This window comes from Lepisosteus platostomus, chromosome 19, assembly GCF_059453375.1.
Source record: "Lepisosteus platostomus isolate fLepPlt1 chromosome 19, fLepPlt1.hap1, whole genome shotgun sequence".
NCBI classification, from domain to species: Eukaryota; Metazoa; Chordata; class Actinopteri; order Semionotiformes; family Lepisosteidae; genus Lepisosteus; species Lepisosteus platostomus.
The window spans coordinates 8,479,875-8,504,489 of NC_142629.1; the positions used below are offsets into that span (position 1 = coordinate 8,479,875).

At 37.6% G+C, this 24,615-nt stretch overlaps 1 protein-coding gene across 4 annotated transcripts in view; it reads right to left on the minus strand.

Annotated features, from left to right (window-relative positions):
* sdk1a (sidekick cell adhesion molecule 1a) overlaps window positions 1–23,494 on the minus strand; it is a 493,742-nt gene extending 470,248 nt beyond the window's left edge. For 2 of the 4 annotated variants that reach the window (XM_088612344.1, XM_088612341.1), the window contains exons 1-2: window positions 23,341–23,470; window positions 21,689–22,983 (exon numbers count right to left, since the gene is read on the minus strand). In XM_088612344.1, coding sequence (XP_088468470.1) covers window positions 21,689–22,409 — 721 coding nt within the window. In that variant the 5' untranslated portion in view covers window positions 22,410–22,983; window positions 23,341–23,470. Of the gene's footprint in view, window positions 1–21,688; window positions 22,984–23,340 lie in introns of all 4 variants that reach the window. The other 2 variants (XM_088612342.1, XM_088612343.1) reach the window with 2 other exon arrangements.
* Between the last annotated feature and the right edge of the window lie 1,121 nt (window positions 23,495–24,615).

A 24,615-nucleotide genomic window follows, 5' to 3' on the forward strand; every position in this document is an offset into this window, starting at 1 on the left:
CCTTGCAACCCTTCGTTCATTTAATCTGGTTTTATGGAATCTACTCCCGATAATTTATGTGGTTTTACGGTGCAGCATTCTTCCCCCCCATTACAAGACAACCTAAATTAACACTGTATAAACATTGTCGAGATCTAAATTGAAATAATTTTCACCACGTCTTTCTTTTGTGGCCTTATAAGGAAATTCTCTGCAAATCAGCAAAAGGGTCTCATTTTTAATTTTTCACCCCAGGGCATTCAAACACCTGCCTCTGTGAGACAGGCTGTCCAGCTTGCCTGCTCCCATATTAGAAATTAATTGTGTAATTTAGCAATAATCAGTTTGTCTATTGAGTTTAATTGACCTTGTAATTTTAGGCAAACAGAGGCAGCAAGCAGTTTGCTGTAATATTAATGTGAGGCAAACATATTACTGGATATGGTGCTCCTTTCTTTTCTTGCAGTGAAACACATTAGGGCGGTATAATTAGAGCAAATGCAATGTGCTGATTACACAGCTCCTTTATTAATGCATCACAGAGTCCATGTAAGACTGTTTATAGAAGGAACAAGAGGATGAAAAGAATAGAAACACAAATTGCCTTTTTCCTGCTCGGAACCTTTCAGCTTGATTTTGGCATCTTTTTTGTTGTTGTTTGTATTGTTTCAGCAATCAAACTAATACTTAAAAAGCTTTTTGGGCTGAAGAAGTGTTTGCCAAAATAAAAACTTCCTGCCAAAACATGGGTTCAATGGAATCCTTTTTACTTTTTCAAAAACAAATGCAGGTATGCAGGGAAGATGGGCATCACTGCTCAACATTTTTTGAAGTTATGGGAAAATGTTGGTTTAATGTCCGTTTGCTGATAAATTTTCTATAATAGGAACTGGCAGCTCTAAAGCAAGAAAACATCCTGTAGCCTGGCTTGTTCACTTTCTTTGATTGTGATATCCTACTGGGTGATTTGTATTCCACAGACAATATTCCCTTTTAATCAAACATGCATATTTCGGCTTTCAGAGGTTTCAGACAGACTTCCATCTTACAACCCCAATGCAATACTAGGGGGATTAATACGAGTCATTTACTATTCCCAAACTCAGGTGTATAGTGCAAACCAGTATTTTAAGTTGAAAACAAAGAAAACGCAATGTCCTTTATTCCACTGTTAATTCTACGAGAACCCTGCAGTCATTACAATAGGGCTCTATTTCAATGCAATTTTCTTGGCATAAAAATAAAGGCAATTCTTACAGTTGTGAAAATCACTGTCTGTTCTCATCGAAAAGTGAGGGTCAACCTAAAAGAGCTGTAAACTGGCAGAGACACTTTTGCTTAAGGGCAGTGGGACACACTCACACACACTTTATTGCCAATTCCACATGGACATAACATTCCCTTCAGCTTGACATCCGTTGTGTCATGGCCAAAACCCACTGAAAAATCATTTATCTACTTGCTCCAAGATATAGTGTTCACTATGAAAATCGTTCCCAATTACTGCTGTCAGTCCACGGACTCTGAAATTCTCCAGCAGGCTAGCTTGTGCCTGGAACAGTGCACCTGAGTTCATTCATTGCACGTCTGGACTGAAATTTCAATTTAGGTCATCGCTGTAGGACCATGTAGTGTATGTCTTTGTGTAGTTGGGCTGTTCAACAGGGTTTCTAATTTCCAAATTTCAGAACATTCATCCAAAGCCCTATTTTAAGCAACAATTCTGGTTGATTTCCACTATTTAAAATCTATTCAAGTTTATTAGCCAGCAGTTGAACAGATATGTGCTAGTACTAAAACAATTAAGCTAAAATAATCTATAGTAAGCAAAGAAAATTAAAAAAACACTTCTTTCTCCTAGGCTAAATCCATCAATGGAGGTAAGCTTTTTATTTCTAATCATCCATTAAAACAGGTGTTCAGAATACATTGAGAAGATTCCCAAATTCAATTGATGACAGCCAATTGCTTTACAAATTTAATTCACATTGCAAGATAATTTGTGCAAGATCATTTGTAATAATATGAAAATACAGTATATATAATTTCAGACATATGTAGTCCTGCAGTTTTTATCCCTTTCAAATACTATTGTAACCCCCTGCTGCCCAATAACCCTTACATGTAAATTTTTAATCCCTCTACCAAAATGTCTAACTCTGATTTTAATTCTGCTGTGCTGATTTTTTATAACTACTCTGAATGGTGTAAGTGCCTAAACCTACATCCTTAGTAATATAAATCGTGCTTCCCCACAGGAAACATGGAAAAAGTCATTCTTTAGTATACTGTGTACTGTAAGCAAATGGCAATAATGTTAATCAATAAAGCATGTGTAATCAGAAAATCAGGACACTACTAGTAACAGCTAATGTTTAAAAGAATCAGTTCAAGAAAAAAAAATATTTAAGCATCCACTGCCAGTTCAGTCAATCCATACACTAAAAATTAATTTCCAAGAAAAAAATTAACTTGTATTTTCCCCATCAGAGCTGTAGAATATATTAATGTACCAAGCAATTTGGTTCATTTTCTTAGCTGCATAGCGAATGATAGTCAATACACACATTAACATTAGATGTCTTTTTAGACATCATCTTCTCTTCACTAAATATAAAATCAAAGGACAAAAAAGTTCCAGGTTGTAGATGTGGTTGGAACACAATAAAAAAATGTGTTACTGGTTCATACAACTACTATTCCATTTAACATGGAACACATTTACAAATAAGTAAATAAGAAAGGCTACAATGCATTCAAGATATACAGTGGATATAAAAAGTCTACACACCCTTATTGAAATCGCAGGTTATTGTGATGTAAAGCCAGAAATCAAGATAAACAATGTCAGACATTTTTCTATTTTTAATGTGACCTTGCAACCAACAAAATTCAAGAGAAAAACAAATAGATGATTATTAGGAAAAATAATTGAAATGAAAAAGCCAACAACACCCTCGTAGCATAAGTGTGCACACACACACACACCCAACTAATACTTTGTGGAAGCACCTTTTGCATTTATTACAGCAGTAAGTCTTTGTGAATAAGTCTCTATCAACTTTGAACACCTGGACATTGCAATTTTATCCCACTCTTCCTTGCAGAAAAGTTCAAGCTCCTCCATATTGCAAGGGTATCTCCTGTGCACAACCCTCTTTAGGTCATTCCACAGGTTTTCTATGGGACAGGTCTGGGCTCTGACTGGGCCATTCCAAGACTTTGATCTTCCTTTTCTGAAGCCATTCATTGGTTGACTTGGATGTGTGCTTTGTCGTTATCATGTTGGAAGGTGAAATTCCTCTTCATCTTCCTGACAGAGGCCAGCAGGTTTTGTGCCAAAATATCTTGATATTTGGAGCTAGTCATTATCCCATCTATTTTGACTAGAGCCCCTGTCCCAACTGAAGAGAAGCAGCCCCAAAGCATGATGCTTCCACCACCATGCTTCACAGTAGGTGTTCTTTAGATGATGAGCTGCGTTGTCTTTGCACCAAACATATCTTTAGAATGAAGGCCAAAAAGTTCACCCTTTGTCTCATCAGACCATAAGGCATTTTCCCCACATGTTTTAGGGTGATTATAATAATAATAATAATAATAAACTTTATTTTATATAGCACCTTTAAAGGTGGCTTCTCAAAGCGCTTTACAGGATGACAATAACAATAAATAAGAAGACTACAACAATAAATAAGAAAATTTCACAAGACAGGACACAATTATAATTACAACAATACAACAATAACAATAGAGGAGACCGTGGAAGATGGTATTAAGAAGAGCAGAGGGGTGAAGAATGGAAACAGTTAAGTAAAGGCTTTTCTGAAAAGGAGGGTTTTGAGTCTGGATTTGAAGGAGTTTAGAGAAGGTGACTCTCTAATATCCTTGGGCAAAGAGTTCCAGAGCTTGGGGGCATAGCAGGAGTAGGCCCTGTCGCCCATACAATGTAGACGGGCTTGGGGGACAGTAAGGAGGGCAGAATTTGAAGAGCGGAGGTTGCGAGGTGGGGAGTAGGGCGATAAAAGTTCAGACAGGTATTGAGGTGCCAAGCCATGTAAAGCCTTGTAGGTGAGCATGAGGATTTTAAAGTCTACGCGGAATTTGACCGGAAGCCAGTGCAAGGACTCCAGGATAGGAGTAATGTGAACACTTGTACTAGACCTGGTCAGGATTCTGGCTGCTGAATTTTGGACATACTGCAGCTTGTTCAGAGTAGATTTAGATACCCCAGGGAGCAGAGCATTGCAGTAGTCAATTCGAGAGAATACAAATATGTTGATCAGCTTTTCAGCCACAGTTAATGATAGCATAGGGCGTAGTCTTGCGATATTTCTAAGGTGAAAAAAAGATGTTTTGACAGTATGCTGTACATGTGGGTCGAATGTTAAGCCAGAATCGAATATAACCCCAAGGTTTTTCAATTTTGATTGGAGCTCAAGTACAGAGCCATCTACAGACAGGGTTACAGGACTGGCTTTACGAAGTTGTTGGGGGGTACCAATAAGCATGACTTCAGTCTTGTCACAGTTAAGATGAAGGAAGTTTTGAGTCATCCAAATTTTTATGTCAGAGATGCAATTAGATAGAATAGAGACAGCCACATCAGTGTCGGGTTTGGTATGGATGTATATTTGAGTATCGTCAGCGTAAAAATGAAAGCTGAGGCCATGTGATCTTAAAAGCTGACCAAGTGGGAACATGTAAATGCTGAAGAGCAAGGGGCCCAGTATTGAGCCCTGAGGGACACCAGACTTGACAAGACCAATTTCAGACCTGTACCCATTGAGAGAGACAAAGTGACAGCGATCAGTGAGGCAAGACTTAAACCATTTGAGGGCAGTGTCAGAGACTCCAAACACAGTCTCGAGACGAGAAAGCAAGATGTTATGGTCAACAGTGTCAAAGGCAGCACTGAGATCAAGAAGGATGAGTATGGAAAGAGAACCAGAATCAGAAGCTATTAGGAGATCGTTGGTGACTTTGACTAGGGCGGTTTCTGTGCTGTGAAGTTGACGGAAGCCAGATTGGAGGGGTTCGTAAAGGTTGTTTGTCATGAGGTGGTTATGTAACTGAAGTGTGACAGCACGTTCTAGAATTTTAGAGAGAAAGGGTAAGTTGGAGATGGGGCGAAAGTTGTTAAGATTGTCGAGAGCCATGTTAGGCTTCTTTGGCACTGGGGTAATAGCAGCAGTTTTGAGGACCGTTGGTACAATGCCGGTGCTCAAGGATTCATGTATTATATTGAGGACAATGGGACAGAGAGAAGAGAAACAGGACTGGAATAAAGTGGTGGGAATGGGATCTAAAATAGATGTGGTGGGTTTCATGCGCGTAACTAGTTTGTTTAGGGATGCTGAGTCAAGAAGAGAGAAGCTGGAGAGACGGGAACCAGAGAAGTTGGATGAGGATGATTGGATGTATTTTCTTGCAAAATTTAGACAGGTTTGGATGTTCTTTTTTGTGAGAAATGGCTTCCGTCTTGCCACCCTACCCCATATCCCAGATGTGTGCAGAATACGGGAGATTGTTGTCACATGCAAGGAGTGACCAATACCTGCCAGAAATTCCTGCAGCTCCTTTAATGTTGCTGTAGACCTCTTGGTAGCCTCCCTGATAAGTTTTCTCCTTGTCCTGTCATCAACTTTGGAGGGTTGTCCCAATCTTGTCAATGTTCCTGTGGTGCCATATTATCTCCACTTATTGATGCTAGTCTTCACAGTGCTCCATGGTACATCCAATGCCTTTGATATTCTTTTATATCCCTCTCCTGATCGGTACCTTTCAACAATAAGATCCCGTAGATGTTTTGTCAGCTCCTTGCGGACCCTGGCTTTCCCAGTAGGATGCAACCACGTTTGAGGTTTGAGGAAATCCTACAGTAACAGCTGATTTTTATTTGGGGTTAATCAGAATCACTTTCATTGATGGCAGGTGTATGCTACTTACCTTTGGAGATGATTTTGAATGCGATTGGTTACCTCTGAACACAGCTTCAGCTACCATTATAAAAGGGTGTGCACACTTATTTAACCAGGGTGTTGTAGGTTTTTTTAATTTCAATTATTTTTCCTAATAATTATCTATTTGTTTTTCTCTGAAATTTTGATGGTTGATTTCTGGCTTTACATCACAAAACCCTGCAATTGCAGTGTGTAGACTTTTTATATCCACTGTAGCTTATGTCATGAGACCACATAGACCTGGTAAAATGCAATTTAAAAAAAACATTTTTAACATGAAGAAAGCATTTTTTGGTTCCAAACATAAAATGCTTTAACTAACTACTATGCTGTATATTCCAATAATGGACCTACATGTCCACAAACAATCACTTTCAAAATACCAAGAGCTGTTTTAAACAGTTTTGCCACTTGGTGAGCAATATCACTGTCACAATGAAAACAAATATCTACAACCAGAGAAATCTATCCAGATGTATTATTGTTAATTATTTTATATCTGTGAGCAGCTTTTGCACTCTTTCTTCGTTAAATCTCATTGGTTCAAAATATTTTGATTCTAGGTCATATACTGTATAAGACCCTAGGTTCAAATTCCTGGTATTAAGTGATAGCTGCTACCCCCAAATAAGATTAGTAGTGTAGTAACAGAAAACAGTACTTTATAAACACTAAGCCAGCTTACCCAGTGTGCAAAGTCTGTGCTTAGATATGACGCAGATTTAATGCATTATAACGTTCTCTCACTTCCTAAAACCTTCCAATATTGTCCTCTGCATTTAAATAGGGTACCCCCAAAAAACACATTTTCTGAAAAATTAAGAATTCTCTTGCAAGCGTTTCATGACAAACAAAACAAGTTAAACAATTAGAAATGCAAACAGAGCTAAAACAAATTTTGTGAAACATTTAAAAGTGACAACTACCACTATTTTACCATTCTTTTTTTTTTACATATACACTTATGCAACCAGGGTGTTGTAGGTTTTTTAAATGTCAATTATTTTTCCTAATAATTATCTATTTGTTTTTCTCTTGAATTTTGTTGGTTGCAAGGTCACATTAAAGACTGAAAAATGTCTGACATGATTCATCTTGAGTTCTGGCTTTACATCACAAAAACCTGCCATTTCAATAAGGGTGTGTAGACTTTTTATACCCACTGTAACTGCAGAACAAATACAATTGGACACTCTTCAGATTGATTTCACATTTTTATCATCCTTATGATAAAGATATTCAGGTGGGTAGCTGCTTCAGCATGCATAGGCTGCAAAGGAACAAGTAACAGTTTCGGCTGCGGAGCCTTCTTCACGTATAAGCTTACACCCGAAGAAGGCTCCAAAGCCGAAACATATTTAAACCTATTACGTGTTCCTTATGATAAAGATGTCAAGTCAGACATAAGTTTATACTGTATATAATGGGTTTACTGACTCTGGAAAATTATTCTCTCCCGTAAGTGCAGCCTTCGAAGAATCTGTACATGGAATCTATCTTAAATCTAGGTGAAGGAATTAAGAGGCATTTTAGTGGTCCCAGAATGGCTCTGCATAGTCGCTGAGCTGCAAAATCACCACCAAACCTGGCGAAGCCAAGCACACTGCACTATAGCTCAGCCAGTAACAGCTGCTTTATTCACTGGCTGAGGTCACTTCTCTTTGCTCTCTCATTCTGATTTGCATGGCACTTTAGTGCATGTAAAGCAGGTTACAGATCTAAAATAATAATCTAGCATTTCCTAGCAGCCCTACAGTGCAATTTAACATTGGAAAATCTATAAAGGTCAGAATATTACAGATCTCATGCCCCACAGGATATTTTTTCAAACCCATGATCCAGAAAGACCTCATGCAATGCTGACCAGTTGATATACTGTAATAAACATATTTTTCATAGTGCCTTTAAAAGTGGCTTCTCAAAGCGCTTCGCAGAACAACAAAAAATATTTGGAGTCCAGTGCATATTCATATTGGCAAATTGTATGCATCAAAAATACAGTTAAAGCAAATCAGTACACTGCATTAATAAATTAATACATTCTACAAGTTCCTCAGAATAACTTGGTGAATTAAGAATACTCGAATGTTTGCAGTAAGATTAAACCTATGCATAGCAAATTCAAGCTCCTTAAAATTAGGGACAGTTAGTGAGAAAGGCTTCACAACTTCTTTTAAACATGGTCTAAAAGCCACTGCAGCTGGGAAGGCAGTTCCATGGTTCAATTCTGCCCTGTACACCTTCTGTGTGAAGGTTATATCTACTCCCTACGTCTACGTTTTCTTACTAGGTGCATGGTTTCCTTCCACCTCCCACAGACATACTAGGATAACTGGCGTCTCTTATTTGCACATGCTTACATTGATGGTACAAGCCCACCTTGTATCCTGTTCTTCCAAAATAGGTTCTGGGTTATTGCAAACCTTACCAGGAATTAACAGCTTTCTGAAAATGAATTTAGTAGTCAAATAAACAGGCGCCGTCCTTCGGATGAGACGTAAAACCGAGGTCCTGACTCTCTGTGGTCATTAAAAATCCCAGGGCGCTTCTCGAAAAGAGTAGGGGTGTAACCCCGGTGTCCTGGCCAAATTTCCAATTGGCCCTTACTAATCATGGCCTCCTAATAATCCCCCTCTATGAATTGGCTACATTACTCTGCTCTCCTCCCCACTGATAGCTGATGTGTGGTGAGCGTTCTGGCGCACTATGGCTGCCGTCGCATCATCCAGGTGGATGCTGCACATTGGTGGTGGTGGAGGGGAGTCCCCATTACCTGTAAAGCGCTTTGAGTGGAGTGTCCAGAAAAGCGCTATATAAGTGTAAGCAATTATTAATTATAATTATTATTATTATAAATATTATGGTGTAAATATGAGTGTATGTAAATATGTAATATGAGTAAAATATTCAAGGTCTTAGCACCTGAAGAGAAGTTCTTGCCACAATTCAGAGAATAAGTCATTGAATTTCAAGTAAAAAATAAATCATAGCACTATGTTCTGCACAAAACCCCTCAACAAAGAAGTGCTTCTGAATGAAATTTAAAAAATTAGGCCACAGCACACAATCTGCGGGTCTGAACAATCATTAACAACAAATAACATTAACAACCAGCAATAATGCAGGAAAGAAAAGAAGTCCCAACATCAAGCTGGTATTACTATAAGAAGTACTGCAACATACCAAAACAACATACCATCTATCTGTGACATATCGGATTTAACATCTAGTGGCAAAGAAATCAAATAACGTTACGTTTCTTCATGTTTTTACTAGGCCACTGGTACACACGGTTTGCACAGATGCACAAAACAAGCTTATATCTTTCTCAATATTAAGTCCTACATGTGTCTAAGTCTGGAAGAGTGTCAAGCCCAATCCTACTACAGCTTATACATAATTTCAAATAGATATTGGAATGTGTTGAATAAATCAAAACACTGGGATTTCAACTAATACTCAAGTTATTTCTGAAAATCATTTTATCTTAGAAAATTTTTATTAACTCTGCCTTTTTGATGTCTTATAGAATTCAAATTTAAATTATAATAGTCCTACTGGGTTTGACTTAAAAACATAATTTCCCTAAATAACATGAATTTCAGTTGTGGTGCCCTCAGATCAAATGTGCTTGAATTTATGGATGGAAACACAGAAGGGTTTTGATAAAACATTCCTCTACAACATCGGAACATTACACTAGCCACAGTGTTTTAAATTATACTTATCTTTCTTTTATGCAAGTTCCCCGTAAAAGGCACAGCATGGTCAAAACTGGAATATAACATGGACTTCTGCTACATTCATCCTTCAAGAAAGAACAGTACAGTATTTAGACAGTACAACAGACACAAAACCCCTGTGCTTTCTGGAATTATGAAAAAAAAGTTTCGGATTGAAATTGAAAGTGTCTTGTGGGCAGCACAGTGAAATAACTGGCACAGAACGAAGGGGAAAAAAATTCCAACGAGGACCCCCAGACAATGTATTATAACACAAACATGCAAAGAGTGGCAGCCGCGAAAGCCAATATCGAACACAACACCGAGAACTTTAGCGTGTTAATACAAAAACTAAAACCCAAAAAGCTGAAGGCTACAGCGGGTTGTTGCCCAGTATTTGTGTGGGCAACAGTGCATATCTGTTTTCTTTCTTTAACCACCTCCCCTGTAAGGCTGCGTTGAACAACACAAACAGTTCTTAAGAGTGGTATGCCTGTGGTTTCTGCACAGCCTGCCTATTTCTTTCAGACAATTAACAGCCTGCGCATTGAATAAATGTGACCAATTCACCCCTACCCACCATCTAAAAGTACAGACAATCCTGAAGGACAGACTGAGACATACTGCTAGTTGTTGACAGTTTGGATAATGCAGGAATGACCACTTGAGTCATACTGCCAAGAAAATCAATACACAGCACAACGCTGAGAAAATTATTTCTGCATGGTAGGCAAAGAATAAATGAAAGACACTTTGGTAAGATTTTTTTTAATTTTAGTTTTCTGCTTCAAACTATTCAAGGTGGAGGGTTTAAATGATTCATTTGCAACTAACACTGTATTTAATAAGACCAGGTCTCACCAAGGCAACCTCTCCTTTTCAAACAACTCTTTTTCTGTCCTTTGTTTGCAGATATACAGTACAGTATGTATCCACACAGCGAAATAATTAAGTCATATGTTTCTGCCTCATTTACCAACGTGCAGTGGCAAGCACAGGCTTTTATTAAGCATTTTTATTATCCAATGTAGATCTAGCTGATGATACAGTGCTAGCACTGTGGTTTAACAGAGCATAAACCCAGGGACTGCACCTTGTTCTTAATGCACAGACAGGACTCCAGAGCGAGCCCATCTTAGGAATGCAACAAATTTGAATCCATCACAAAAAGGAAAACTATTCCTCATCACTTAATAATAATATTGCGCCAGAACGCTCACCACACATCAGCTATTAGTGGGGAGGAGAGCAGAGTTACGAAGCCAATTCATAGATGGGGATTATTAGGAGGCCATGATTGGTAAAGGCCAATGGGAAATTTGGCCAGGATGCCGGGGTTACACCCCTACTCTTTTCGAGAAACGCCCTGGGATTTTTAATGACCACAGAGAGTCAGGACCTCGGTGTTACGTCTCATCCGAAGGACGGCGCCTGTTTACAGTATAGTGTCCCCGTCACTATACTGGGGCATAAGGACCCACACAGACCGCAGGGTGAGCGCCCCCTGCTTGCCCCACTAACACTATGACTTAATTATTACTCCCCAAGTCAGTGCTTAAATTTAACCAAAACTCCACAAAGCTTGCCTATAAATAAAGCACTGCATATGTAATAATAAAGCATTTGGTCATTTCTGACAACCCTGTGCTATTTACATATGCAGCCAAAAAGAACTAAAACCACGTAATGCCTTAGCTCAATTAAGTTTGCTTAACCAATCTTCCTTTATTTTTTCTTAGAAATATCAAAGTTAGCACACAGATCAATGTTAGTATAATATGACATTTTATTTTAACTGCAGACACATTACTATCTTGACCTCATTTCTGAAGCTAACTATTGTCAGTAATCCGATGGGAGACCTCCAAGGAAAATCAGGTTGCTGCTGCAATAGGTGTTGGACGAACAGTAGGTAACCCTCTTCTTTCTGGATCATAATTTCTAAACCAATGCTCCAGCATGGTTACTAGAGACACAGTCCTATAGTTCTCTTTCTTCGGATGAGATGTTAAACCAAGGTCATGACTACATTGTCATTAAAGTTTGAGTCCCCCCATTCAACCCGTGAAGCAGATTCTCTCTTCTTTACCTGTTCTTCCGTGTGGGGGGGTTGCTGGCATGTAATGGTTGTGTAAGTCACCCAGGTGGGTGCTGCTCTGGTGAATTAAGTGGTCCCCATGAAGTCCCCTCCTATATGTACAGCACTTTGGGACCCTTTAGAATTAAAGATGTGGCAAGGAATTACTGTATTTAATAAGATGCACAACAAGATTCTTCTTGCAAAATACCCCCCCCCCCCCCCATGTCTTGATTATTCCACATTATTTGTATCAATAGGTTCACAACAGATTAACACATTTTGTAAATATACGTTCAGTGCAAAGATAAAAAAGTTTTTTTTACAAAACAATGGTTCAAATTATCCATAAATTTAGTTTATAATGTAAAAGTCAGCAAATCAAAATGAGCTAACAACTGGTATGCATTGTTCATACCTTATTATATAAATGTTTTAGAGAAACATCTTCATTAACAACCAGGAGGCAGAGCTCAAATAATCAATTTAACAGTTAAAGATGATAGATTACTAGCAGCAATATCTAACAGCCCTATAGGTACCTTTACTTAAGAGACAACCTTCAAGAAAAATATTTTAATGTTTATAGCAACAGCAAGCTAGATATTGAACAGCAATGTCTGAAGAGAATAGCAAAAAATATGGCATACATTGTTACCAACACTTCATGCAACATTTCAAAGAGTATGCATAATTTATATGGAACCACATGCAATTCTGAAACAGCAGGATAAAGATGACCGATTTAAAACTGATAAAATCAAAAGATTCATAAATTCATTAAGGCCATTTTCTTCAGACCCTGCATGGTTGCAGAGGTAAACCTATGCTTAAATTGACATCAAACAAATGCATCCCAAAGCTTCCTTGACTTGCATGGTTTTATCAACAGAGGCAGAGTAACACAGCTTTATCAAACTGCACCACCTTTGTGCAAGTGCAGGGAAAATTAAACCTTTTCTCCAAACATCTCTCTACTGCTGTTTTTAATCCCAAAGACAGGTTTACAGCTGTGATATTCTTGCTACTCCACAGGCCCCACCTCTTCTGTCCTGGGTATAAGACATGAGTGCTCATCCTCCAACTCCATCCACATAATAGTTCATTACACAGCATGTGCCACAGAGACTGGCAGACAGATCCACAAACTTCACGACAGAAACACTGCTCATTAACAAGTGTTTGCCACCAACAAAATACATACTTCTTAAATACAGATGGACTATATTTTTCAAATAGGTGCAAGGATACACTGGCTACAATAGGTGTTCTCTTATACAGACTATTTTTTAATTCCATGTCATTAATAATGGTATTATGCTAAACCTACACTCTGAGAACTTGGCACAGTCAAAATACCTCCAGATAACTCTAAGCATTCACAAAGGCTAAAAGGTTAGACACAAAAAATGTACAGTAAAGAGCTGTCACTCCATGCCCAGAAATGGTCATACAAGGCAGAATTGATTAATCTGATGATATTCCAGTATAAGAAGGGGAAAAAAAACTTTCATTATAATTACTTGCATTTTAATATTGCAGATTTGATTGCCTAACAATCACTTGATTGAATAAAAGCACAGTTTACTGTATATATTAATGGAACCTGTATTGATGGGGAAGAAGTAAGATCTCCAAAAATATTTTCTCCTAATTTCCCAGAAAGAATAATAATGTCATGTATTTATGTTTCTCTTTTCATAAAAAATAATCCAAGGTGCTTCACATGTAAGAGGGGACCCACTTCATCCATCACTGAAGTGTAGTACCTACTTTGAGTGATGCATGGCAGTCATTATGCACCACAAATTGCTTCAGCATTTCAATTAAGGAAGAACTTCAGGATGGGCTGATAGAAATTTAGACATGACACAGTGGGTTACACCTGTGCTCTTTAGATGCCATACTTAATACTTAACACCAAGTAAGCATGACCTCATTCGCTCTTCTCATACGCAGAAGGTCCTGAAGGGTTCCCTTCCCAGCATACCAGGCTACAATAGCTGTCATTATCACGCAGCCTGGGCAAGTTACTTAGAAATCAAACACAAACTTCAGCAGACTAACAGACACAAGAATATGTTATCCAAATACAAACATTTTGCCAAAAACTTATTTCAAACCTGACACAAAACGTGACATGGCTAATGTCTTGAACAAAACCAGTGTATGATATGTGGCCATTAGATTGATATTTGTTAGTACTATAGATCACTAAGAAAACAGAGCACGGTCCATTACATGAATTTGGATAATTCATTCTTTTTTCAGTCAATTTTTTTGGTGGCAAACCCAAAACTGCAATCATTAATAATACTTGATTGTTATAATGGGACTTGTATTTTGTATTTTTAGGAACTCATCTTAATAAGGTTGTGAACATACCTCTGATTTATATTATTCCGTACAGCCCAAAGGAATTAAATTGTCACAGTATATTTCATATACCAGGCTGCTGATCCTTTTAACAAAGACAAAAACAAATCCAATCTACTATAAGGGATTCAAATAAAGCCCCAAGCACTATAACCCATACAGGATTCCTTCAGCATAAACCACTGACAAAGCCAGGATTATGACAATTTAGCTTGGGCATTTTTGCAGTAGGACAAATAATGGCAGACCACACCCCTTTCATTTATGAATATATTTCTTTGTTTTAAATTCGGAGTAAGATTGGAATCATTCTTACTCCATTTTCCAACAAAGTGGTTTAATTGGCTGAACTTTTCTTTGTGGATTAGATAACCAACACTTTATCATCTAAAATGCCACATTACTAGTTCCAAAGCAAACAGGACTGAGGGTACACGATTTCATAAAATATGTTTCATAAATTGTGTCAACTGGCATGTTAACACAATTAATAGTAACAGTAAAACTCAAACAGAAGAAGCAATCAATTAACACTGATAAAGAAAGAGACAAATCCTGAAAGCCATCAAGGAGAAGGTGGATGTAATTTGTATGAAAATGTTCTCCTTACAGAGTGCCACAGGTGAAACAGAGGAAGGTGTTTTTGCTGAACATTTATCCAACAAAGCACATGACGAATACAGTCTCTGTACACAATCTGTATATCAAGAAAAAACAAGTATGAAAGTTTCTCTCAGAATAACTACAAAAAAAACAGCAAGCAGAAAATTGGTTTTGCTGCCTGCTTGACATACCTTCCACTGCTTCCTCTGATAAGAGGATGGCCCTTTTTATCAAAAGAGTGAAAGCCTTTACTGAAAAGTTCAAGTACATATAGACTTTGGCTTTACATTTAAGTCCACATTTGCCTTTGACTGGCAAATTGAATGATAAATGTTGGTCACTCATTGAATGACAGGAAATAAAAGCATCAAGAAGTACTGTCTCCTACCACAGACTGACAGTGTACTTCATCTGGAGCTTGTTTTCCAGGTAAATTGAAGAAATGGGTTTTGATACCATTCTAAGAGAAGTCTGTACAATAATTAAGAACTGTTTGGGAGATTGATCATTACATTTACCTATCAAAGATCTGTTACACAGGCTGGTTTTCAATAGGCCTTTCAACATAATACAACGCTCATTTTGTTCCCCAGTAGTTTCTTGCCATTAACTCTTTCAGGAGTAACATTCCCTACAATAGCCAGCTGCCACAACACACTAATATCTAAGAAGACTTAAACAAAGCCTGTTAACCAGTACAACTAACGCAGGGATTTTTTCCACACAGAAAATAGAAATTAATAACCTTTACATCCAAGTGTTCGTCTCTAGCTTTTGAGTACTTGCACTATTTTTTACAGCAAAACAATTTAATTCAAAACAAATTACAGTTTATAGCTGAAGGGAGGGAAATGCTCAAGAACCTCTAAAACAAGGTTTGTAAGATTAACTATCAAGTGCCATCTCAGGCAGCACAGATGGCTTGACTATGGAAGAGAGTGGTAAACAGCAACCAAGGAATTATACAGTAAATTCAGTTGGTAGTGCTCAAGTACTGTAAATCACCAACTTTAAAAACTAAAAACTCTAATGATCAAATTAATTTGTTCTACATGAGTAGAGTCAGAGGTGCAATCTGTGAGCTCTTTCCTGCCAGTGCTGCCACCATAAAAAAAGCTTAATTCTGTCTTCTACAGCAGCAGAACCCCACAATGTACTGTAACTGTTCTCCACAACCACTTACTGTACAGTACTATATCAGTGCTTCAGTATCCATCCAACTATACATCTGCTGCAAACTCTAAATCTTCACTCCAAAAAGGGGAATTGTTTATGAACATACATTTTAAAAGGAAGGTAATTTAAGCTGAAAATCATGTTTAATTTAGTCTGTATATTCATAAACATTCAAATGAACACAAAAGTTTAGTTAAAATAACAAGCATTCTAACCATTAAAAAGTAAGTCTAAAGGAAGAAAAATTACACCAATTGGGACTATTTTCTACTTAACACTGTTTTTTTAATGCTAGTTGTGTCACAGATTTGTATTTATTAACTCTTAATGTGTGCTTACAATTCTGGCTCCAACAATCCTTGGACTCATGACCTACAGAATTCGATGATTTCTACACAGTCTTAACAATCCCCTGAGATAAGAGACTGATCTAATGGGGTAGCCAAACAAAACAAAAAAAATGCTAAATAGTAGCTCAAACAGCTTCAGCAAGGGCCAAGACTCTCAATTTTATGGATGAGTCCCTCTGCAAGGAGTTTCACCCTTAACAACACAGTTGAAATGTTTCAGTTCAGTACCAAAGTTATTTGCAGCTCAATAGATTTTAATCCTCTTGTATTTAACTACTGTCACCTTTATTGCAAAGCAGTATTTTATTGTAGTGTATGATATAGCAAAATAAAATGTCCACTTCATCATGCACAGACAACAAGAGCTTTATAAATATATATAGTATCTATGTTTAAGATTTGTTGAAAGATAAAAATGTTACCTTTGACTGTTTTAAACATGACTTTTGATTTAATCTGCTTCTTAGAAGAAGTCAAAGCCCAGCTTCTAAAAAAGTTAAAACTGCTGACATACCTTTTACTGTACATTTCCAATACTTTTATATACCGTATCTATCACTAAATTTCAAATCAATAACCTAACAGAGCGGCTGCCTAGTATCATTCTACTACAAAATAGTGCAGTATAAACTCAATTGGAATTGTATATTAGGCTAGCTGCCTGCTCTTTGTACTAAGCCATACAGTATTCCTTAAACTGCCCATCAATACATAAACACCTTTTGCTTTAGACGTATCTGTCCTTTCTCGCTAGTTATTTAATTTAACTACTGTACAATTGCGCAAGGCATATGCTTGAAGGAATGCAAATACACTGAATAATCTGTTTGACATGATCTCAAATTTTGCAGCCTTGGGTGGCAAAAAAATCTTTGAACATTAAATTAGACATCTAAATGTTCTGTCAGTTCTCAACATTTCTAATCTTATACCTACTGCATGCAAGTGAAAAACGAACAGCAAATATATTCTCAAATGCAGATTTACCCAAGACAGAAGGAAGACACTGCTTCTGAACCTCAAGTGCCTTTGGAGATCACATGTTCACAGGAGAAAAGAGGAGATAATCAGCCAGATGGATAGATGAGCAAAACCACTAGAAGACACCTAAACAACGGTCCCTTTGGTTATAATGTAACTCAGCAAGGTTGCGCTTTATTTAATCATTATAGTAACGTGACCATATAGACATCGAAGTGATGGATCCTGCTCAAAATTATAAAACTTTCTAAACTAAAACTGCAACAGGGCATCAAATCCCAAAATGGCCTGGTCTCCAAAAGTATTAATCTTCTTTGGAAAAAAAAAAAAAAGATGATTGACATTACACACACTTCATTAAAAAAACATTCAGCACCAGTATGTTCATTTCCAAAATATATCCGTACTTCTGTGGTAGAACAATAGTGTTTTTTATGTACTGGTGGGCATGTCATTCACAACCCCCCCAAAAAAAGACAATACGGACATGGCATTTTGCTTCAAATTCAAAATGTATTTGGATAAGATGATTTTCTTTATTCTCAGCATGAGACATCCTGAAAATGCATTAGCCAATGTCAAATTACAGGGGTGATAAAGTGCAACATACAGCTTCAGACTGAAAAACACTGGCTTGGCTTAAAGCTGTGGAAACTGGTTAATAAGTGTATGATATTAGCTCCAAGGAGATGTGCCCTCACCCCTTATCTCTGTATTCCACCTTTGCTGTTTAAAGTAAAATTTTCTGTCAAAATTGACCTTGATTTGATGGGGGAAAAGTAGCATTATACGTAAAGAAGAAATAACAGCTGGGGAAAGCACAAATGAAGCTTGTAATTTGATATCAAAGCATTGAGCCTATTCATTAACACAAAAAAAGAAGAAAATCTGGTTTAACAGGGTTAGTACAAATAACCTCCAAGGAAAATAATTTACTTTTCCTTATTCTGGTGTCTAACACTGTCTTTCACCCCTAATTCACTCTCGCTTAACGGAACATCCTGTCTTACTCTGACAATTAAGAAAAAGTAGCCTAAATGGCCATCTATTGTAAGCCTTTAATGACACAGATGCCCTCTTGACCAAGTGAAAATTAAGGCTTAGTTATCCATAAAACACTTTTTTAAAAACATACATAAAAGTAAAACTGGAGGTTAAATGTCAGCTTCTGCCCAATTCATGAGGTTCAATAATGCTCTTGGCATCCTAACTCTGATCGATATTACCTACACTCTTCCCAGATTTTTGCTGGTTGAATTCCAAATTTTCTAAGACCTTGACATTAGACAGCAAAGCAGCTGACACTACATGAGAATCAACATTAAGGAAAGAGTGAGTAAAAACAGAATGGAGAACTGAAAACGTATCTAATTATTTTGTTGGTATTCTTCAGCAAAGGCACACTATACTATACTAATGCCTTCTCTGCACTTTCAAATAAAAAGAGGAACAGAAGTATTCAGCAGAGGCTGACTGTTAGCTTTGTTTGAAAATACTTTCTTTTTTGCTTAAAAAGGCTAGGCCAAAAATAATTATAAACCTTGCTGAAGATAAACCTTGCTGCTACTTTGTGGTTAATCAGTAACTTTGGGCTTTTGTGAACTTTGGACTGCATAAATCAATTCAGTTATTCTGTGCTTAAAATGAAGATCTAAAATCTGCACAGGTACAGCTTTTCGCAAAATCTTGATATTCAGGTGGATGCTGCACATTGGTGGTGGTGGAGGGGAGTCCCCATTACTTGTAAAGCGCTTTGACTGGAGTGTCCAGAAAAGCGCTATATAAGTTTAAGCAATTATTATAATTATTATTCTAATTGCACATTTAACATACTACAATTACTGTTTTGAAAATATGAAGCTACTCTTCTTTGGGACAAATTAAAAAGAACTAAGTTAATATCAAATATAATATATGAACATGTACTGTATCCTGGTCAGTTGGCTTCATTTTAAACGTGCTTCTGTAACAGAAAGAGATTCCCTATTATGGTGTTAAAATAACAATTAGTGTGCCAGTACCCTGAGACTGCAGAGCCAAAAAGGGAAGGAAGGACAAATCTAAGCAAAACGAGCTTCATGCGTTGGAATACTGGGCAGTCTGCCCTGACATCATTTTGAGATCTCAGCTACAGTAAATTCATTAGGTTCACCCATACTTGGCTTCAGAGCCTGTAACTGCTTAAAAGGGAAAGTGATAAATCTTGAGATTGATAAAGCCTGGTTGCTTTATTTAATAAAACCTATAGGCCCTGTTTAAAACACAAAATATTTCATATAAGGCAAAAGTTATCTCCTAGGTTATGAGACCAAAGGATTCTGTCGATTTACCATGAAATAGATTTTCAAACAAACCAACTTACTGTAATGCTATCTTTAAAGCAACTTCACATTTCACAAACAACCTCTACCACAGAACAACCTGTTTTTCATTTCAACATTTACAAGACTCACAATAGCATGTCATTGCGTTGTGGTATTTTTAAATTAAAATTGATTAATATTGTTAATAAGTGGGAAAACATTCTTGTGGAGCTTTCTACTGGCCAGGATTTTTTTTTTAAAAAAAGGTATTGCGTTCGTGTGCATAGATCACAACGACAGGTCATACATCAGACGTCGCTGCATAAAGATTAGGTGATATGGCATCACTAGTCGAGAAAATATTTATCTCATGGGTTTATTCAGTGAGTTTTTTAACGAGCATGGCGATTCTTATGCTTAACTGAAAATGTACAGTAAAAGAAAAAAAAAATAACGCTTGACTAAAAAAGCTCACTTCTTTTCGATTTTAACTCAAAGACCCCGAAATGAAATCTGAGGTACCTGTAAAAGGAGAGGCCATGCGAGAAAATGAATAAACACTTCAATGACCTGTTAAAATTCAGATACCCCAAGACTATAATTATATTGTCACGTCTTCTGTTGCCGTCATCCTGGTCCAGATCACGCAGCTAGATCCAATCTACCACAGGATACTCAATCAGGGGCCATTCACTCTTAATGGACACAATCGTGACACAGGCATGTCACAGCTGTACTCGAATCAGTTACTGCATTAGAAAAGACCTGAAATATAAATATTTAAAGAAAACTAATACTTCGCTTTCGTTTTTTCACTTAATATACAGAAAACTGAATATGTAGCTAACATTTATGTTGTCCCTTCGGACACAAGGATTGACTTCTTAAATTATCTAAATAACTATAAACTATGGCTTGAAACACCATCACTGGAATAGTTATTTCTCAATCTTCCATTTATCAACCGTTACCGTCTCCTTTATACAGTACGTATGAAATATTTATGATAAAAATAATAGTTTACAAGACAGTCAAATCCCCCATACTGCTCAGTACGCAGAGAGATCGGTTTTTATTTTGTACAAACCTAGTAATCTACAGATCACATACTCTTAAGTACAGTATTATCACTTAGCCGATTAACAAAAGCCTCTGCATCATATTTTATTGTCTCTATCTCCGACAACATCAAGCCAAAGACTCTGTTCTGGAAACGACGTCTAGTTGCACTGAATCCGACTGAATTTCTTTCGTACAGTCAGTAGCTGTGACCTATCAAGCCATCTTTTGTCTGAAGGTCTGGGGTGACTATCTAGAATCAGGTTCCCAATCGGAACATTGTATGAGAAACGCTCCTTTACCGTTTCCTTCATACCAGCAAAATACATTTTAAATCAAGAGTCGGAATTCCACAAAAAAGCGAAAGTGGAACAAGTGCCGTTTCCACAGAAGGTAATCGCACTCCCAACTTATCGCAGCTGCGATATCAGGCGAATGCCCATATATGAACTAATATTTATACTGTATATATACTCGCATAAACTACCTCTTAAAAACAAAAGTAGTCGCATGATCAGCAAATACGGGTGAACTTAAACGTAGTACATCTTCGCTGCAGGCATAATCTTTAATGTCTAAAATGAATCTTGCCCTAGTAAGAATTATACATTTTTAATTTTAGAGAAGTATTACTAAATATACATGTGGGTATAAAGCAGCTTTATGTTTAAAGGAAGTAGATGTGTTTATTTACAATCCATCAGGAAAGCTGCTTATACTTGGTAAGGGGCGCCGCGAAGAAGAGCCTATCCCAGAAGCATAGGGGACTCATGGCAGGGCTACACCCTGGACTAGACACCGGGTCAGCCCGGGCACACAAGTACAATTCACAGACTCATATTAACCTACAGTAGCTAGGGTGCCTTTAGTACAGTTTGGGAATCCCACGTTGGAGTGCAGGGAAGTAACCGTCGCACTTGCAGAAAACTGATGAATATACGAGAAAAGATGTACATTCGAACTCCACACAGAAGACGCCCCAGTATCAGACACAGAACACAGAGTCGTGAGGCAGCAGCGTTTAATTCTACGCTACCCAGAAATCCATGCTAAAAACATTAAATAAATAAAAAACACTTATTAAGAACGTTTTTCTTACCTTGTGCCAGAGTTTTCAACACGCGAGTATTAAAACAGAAGAAAGCCCACCAACTCCACAGACTTAATGTAAACTTTCCTCTTCCCTTCTTGGTATAACGACGGGTAGGGCTGCCTCTAGCAATCTCTTGGGTGGTTGTTTTGCCACCTGCATTATTGCGGGTTATTTCTTTTCTACCAGATTGCATATTGGCAAGTCGCTTTATTTCCCCAGTTCTTTGGTAAAAAATTGCATTGCAATCCACGTCCGGGTGTCCTTTGGCATCGCGGCTTTTCCCGCTAGTAAGATCAGCACGATCGCTTTCTGTATAAAGGTTGCCCCCGAAGACTCCCTCGATGGTGCCGGTGATTCTGCTTTTTTCAAACACGTGGGGCACGTTTTTAACGACCTTAAATTCACGCCTGCTGTACACCTCTTTAAACTGCACCGTAGGAACCCTTTTTTCCCTGCATACTGAGCGATCCACCAACTCGCTGACAAGTGCTTCCCCGCGGCAGCTGGATCTATCGGAGTTCCCACACAGTTCGTGCTCATTAACGGAGTGCATCTTCCTTTTATTTGAAATGTTAGCCATTATTGGCGCCTGTTTATTAATTTCGTCCTCCAGCACTATTGTGTTGAGCGAAGCCCCAGTATTCTGGTACAACTCACTTCCAACATGTTGCTCCTCTTCCACAGCAGAAACATTGGCTTTCACTTCTCTGCGATGTCTCATTTTCATTTGCAAGTGGTCCCGCACAGAACGCGATTGTTAATACATTTGTCAGTGTGGGATATTTACTTATCCGCTTAAATGATATCTCACATAAATCCTTGATTGATTTGATTTCTCCGTGGGCTGTCCGTCTACCAAATCATTTTGAAGTACAACCAGCATCCACCACTGACAATAAAACACTTAAACTGTATCCATATCAGGTCTTTCGATTCTTCAATTCTCTGCTTATTGATCAGCAAATGACTCACACGGCTGCCTGCAGTGCATTTTCTGTACCATTTAAAACAATTTGAGCTTTCAGTTTGCAACAGTGCAGTTTTATTTCTGTTTTTCAGTTATCAGACAATTTATCAATTAAATATCCGCATTTTTTGTTAGGAATCGTGTTCACCGAAAACAGTTCCAACAACACCGGTCCACAAAAGCTTCCAAGTCTGCTAGCGGCAATACCAACAACAGGTTAACAAAGACAGAGGACTTATTTCTTAGAATCAATTCACGTTCGCGCTGTAATAAACACCCAAGTCTCCTGTTTTCCAAAACGAGAAAGAGTAGCTTCTCAGGTGAGAAAACAATCCTATAAGAAAAGATAAACACAACAAAATGAATTTCAAAACAACGCACTCGTCTACATCTGCACAGAGCTCAGCGAACCTGCTGCATCAAGACTTTAGCTCCTGTCTGTATTTAAATAGTGCTGCAACTCGCTTCAGTCTTTTTTTTATGTTTAAAGATTGGGAACCGGGTCATTGAAGTACTACTGTATATAACTGTGACTTAAAATATCCCGGCAGCATCTATTTTTTCGCTAATTCACTTTAGCTATCGCAAAGTTTCTCAACTCCTAACTTCTGACCATTTGCATTCACCAGAGCTCGAACTAAGCATCTTTCCTTGTGATCAATGCAGAGCAATAAAATAGCTGTCTATATACCTACGATTGTACCACCAACATCTGAACGCCGTTATTAACAAAATCCGACTTACAGTACAAACGTTATAGGCGTAAACATAAGCTGCCTTCCTCCCGACCAGACACCTCACCGCCAGGCAGCGAACAACCAACTTCCATTCACAACAAGCCCGCTCCGCCCCGCTTTAAACTCATTGGCCGGCGCCTTCCCGGAGCGCAACGCCTTTGCTATATCGTGCAGTGGAGTAGGCGGGATTCATCCACACGGCCTCATTGTGTGAACAAGGCGCCCCCAACCTAGTGCTTAGGAGAATCCAAAAGTTATTGTTCATGCTTTTATTTTTTTAGAAAAAAACCTTCTCATTTAAACAAACATGTTTATTTAAATTTATCCGCTTGGCATCCATCTTCTTTTGGCGGCACATGTGCTGTTTGCTGCTTTCACAGTGTGTGAAACACGCAAAAGACTTTGCAAGCGAGATATGTAAACAATAAATGTAATGTTAGAACTTCTTTATATCTGGTTCTACGTACTTCATGGGTTGCGTCTCATATCGTAGACATAGAAATTTTCTTGCAAAGTATTTTTTGCTTTTATGCAAACATGCAAGCATCAGATAGGGAACAAACCGATGGCAGGTAGATGTTATGGTGAATATAATATGCAAAAGAATCTGGTACTTCAAAATAACTACAATAAAATTGACCATACTAAACAAACAATCCTTATATTTTATCCCTAATTTCAGATTAAATTTGCACAGATTATGATTTATATTAATTTACATTTTTGTTTTGTAGTTGTTTTTAACTGACCAGTAAAATAAAAATATATTTTATATTTTAGAAGATATATATTAAAAATAAAGCTTAAATGCAATTCCTTTAAAGGATAGCTCTTATTTGGTTGAAAATTAGTACTTCAGAAAGGGTGAGATACTTTCTTTCAGAAATTTGTTCAATGTGAACATGGGAGTTTGTAAAGGATATTGCAGCTTTAGATGAAAGCTTTAAAACAGGGAATTTACATGGCATTGATCATTAAATGACATTTATGATTAAATATTACCAAAGGGTGACCTTAATTTTTATAGCACCAGTACATTTTCTAAATATGACACCTAGAAGTGTCTTTGTCACAAACAAATGGCCTTTGATATGATCTCCTCCATATTCTGTAATTAATCCTGTTGCATAGAAAACTGTCTGGATAAGTTAAAGGATCTGCTATGTTAGAAACCAGTGAGTCATTAAGAAAGTTTTAATTTAACAAAGTTGAACTTTTAAACAGCAGCT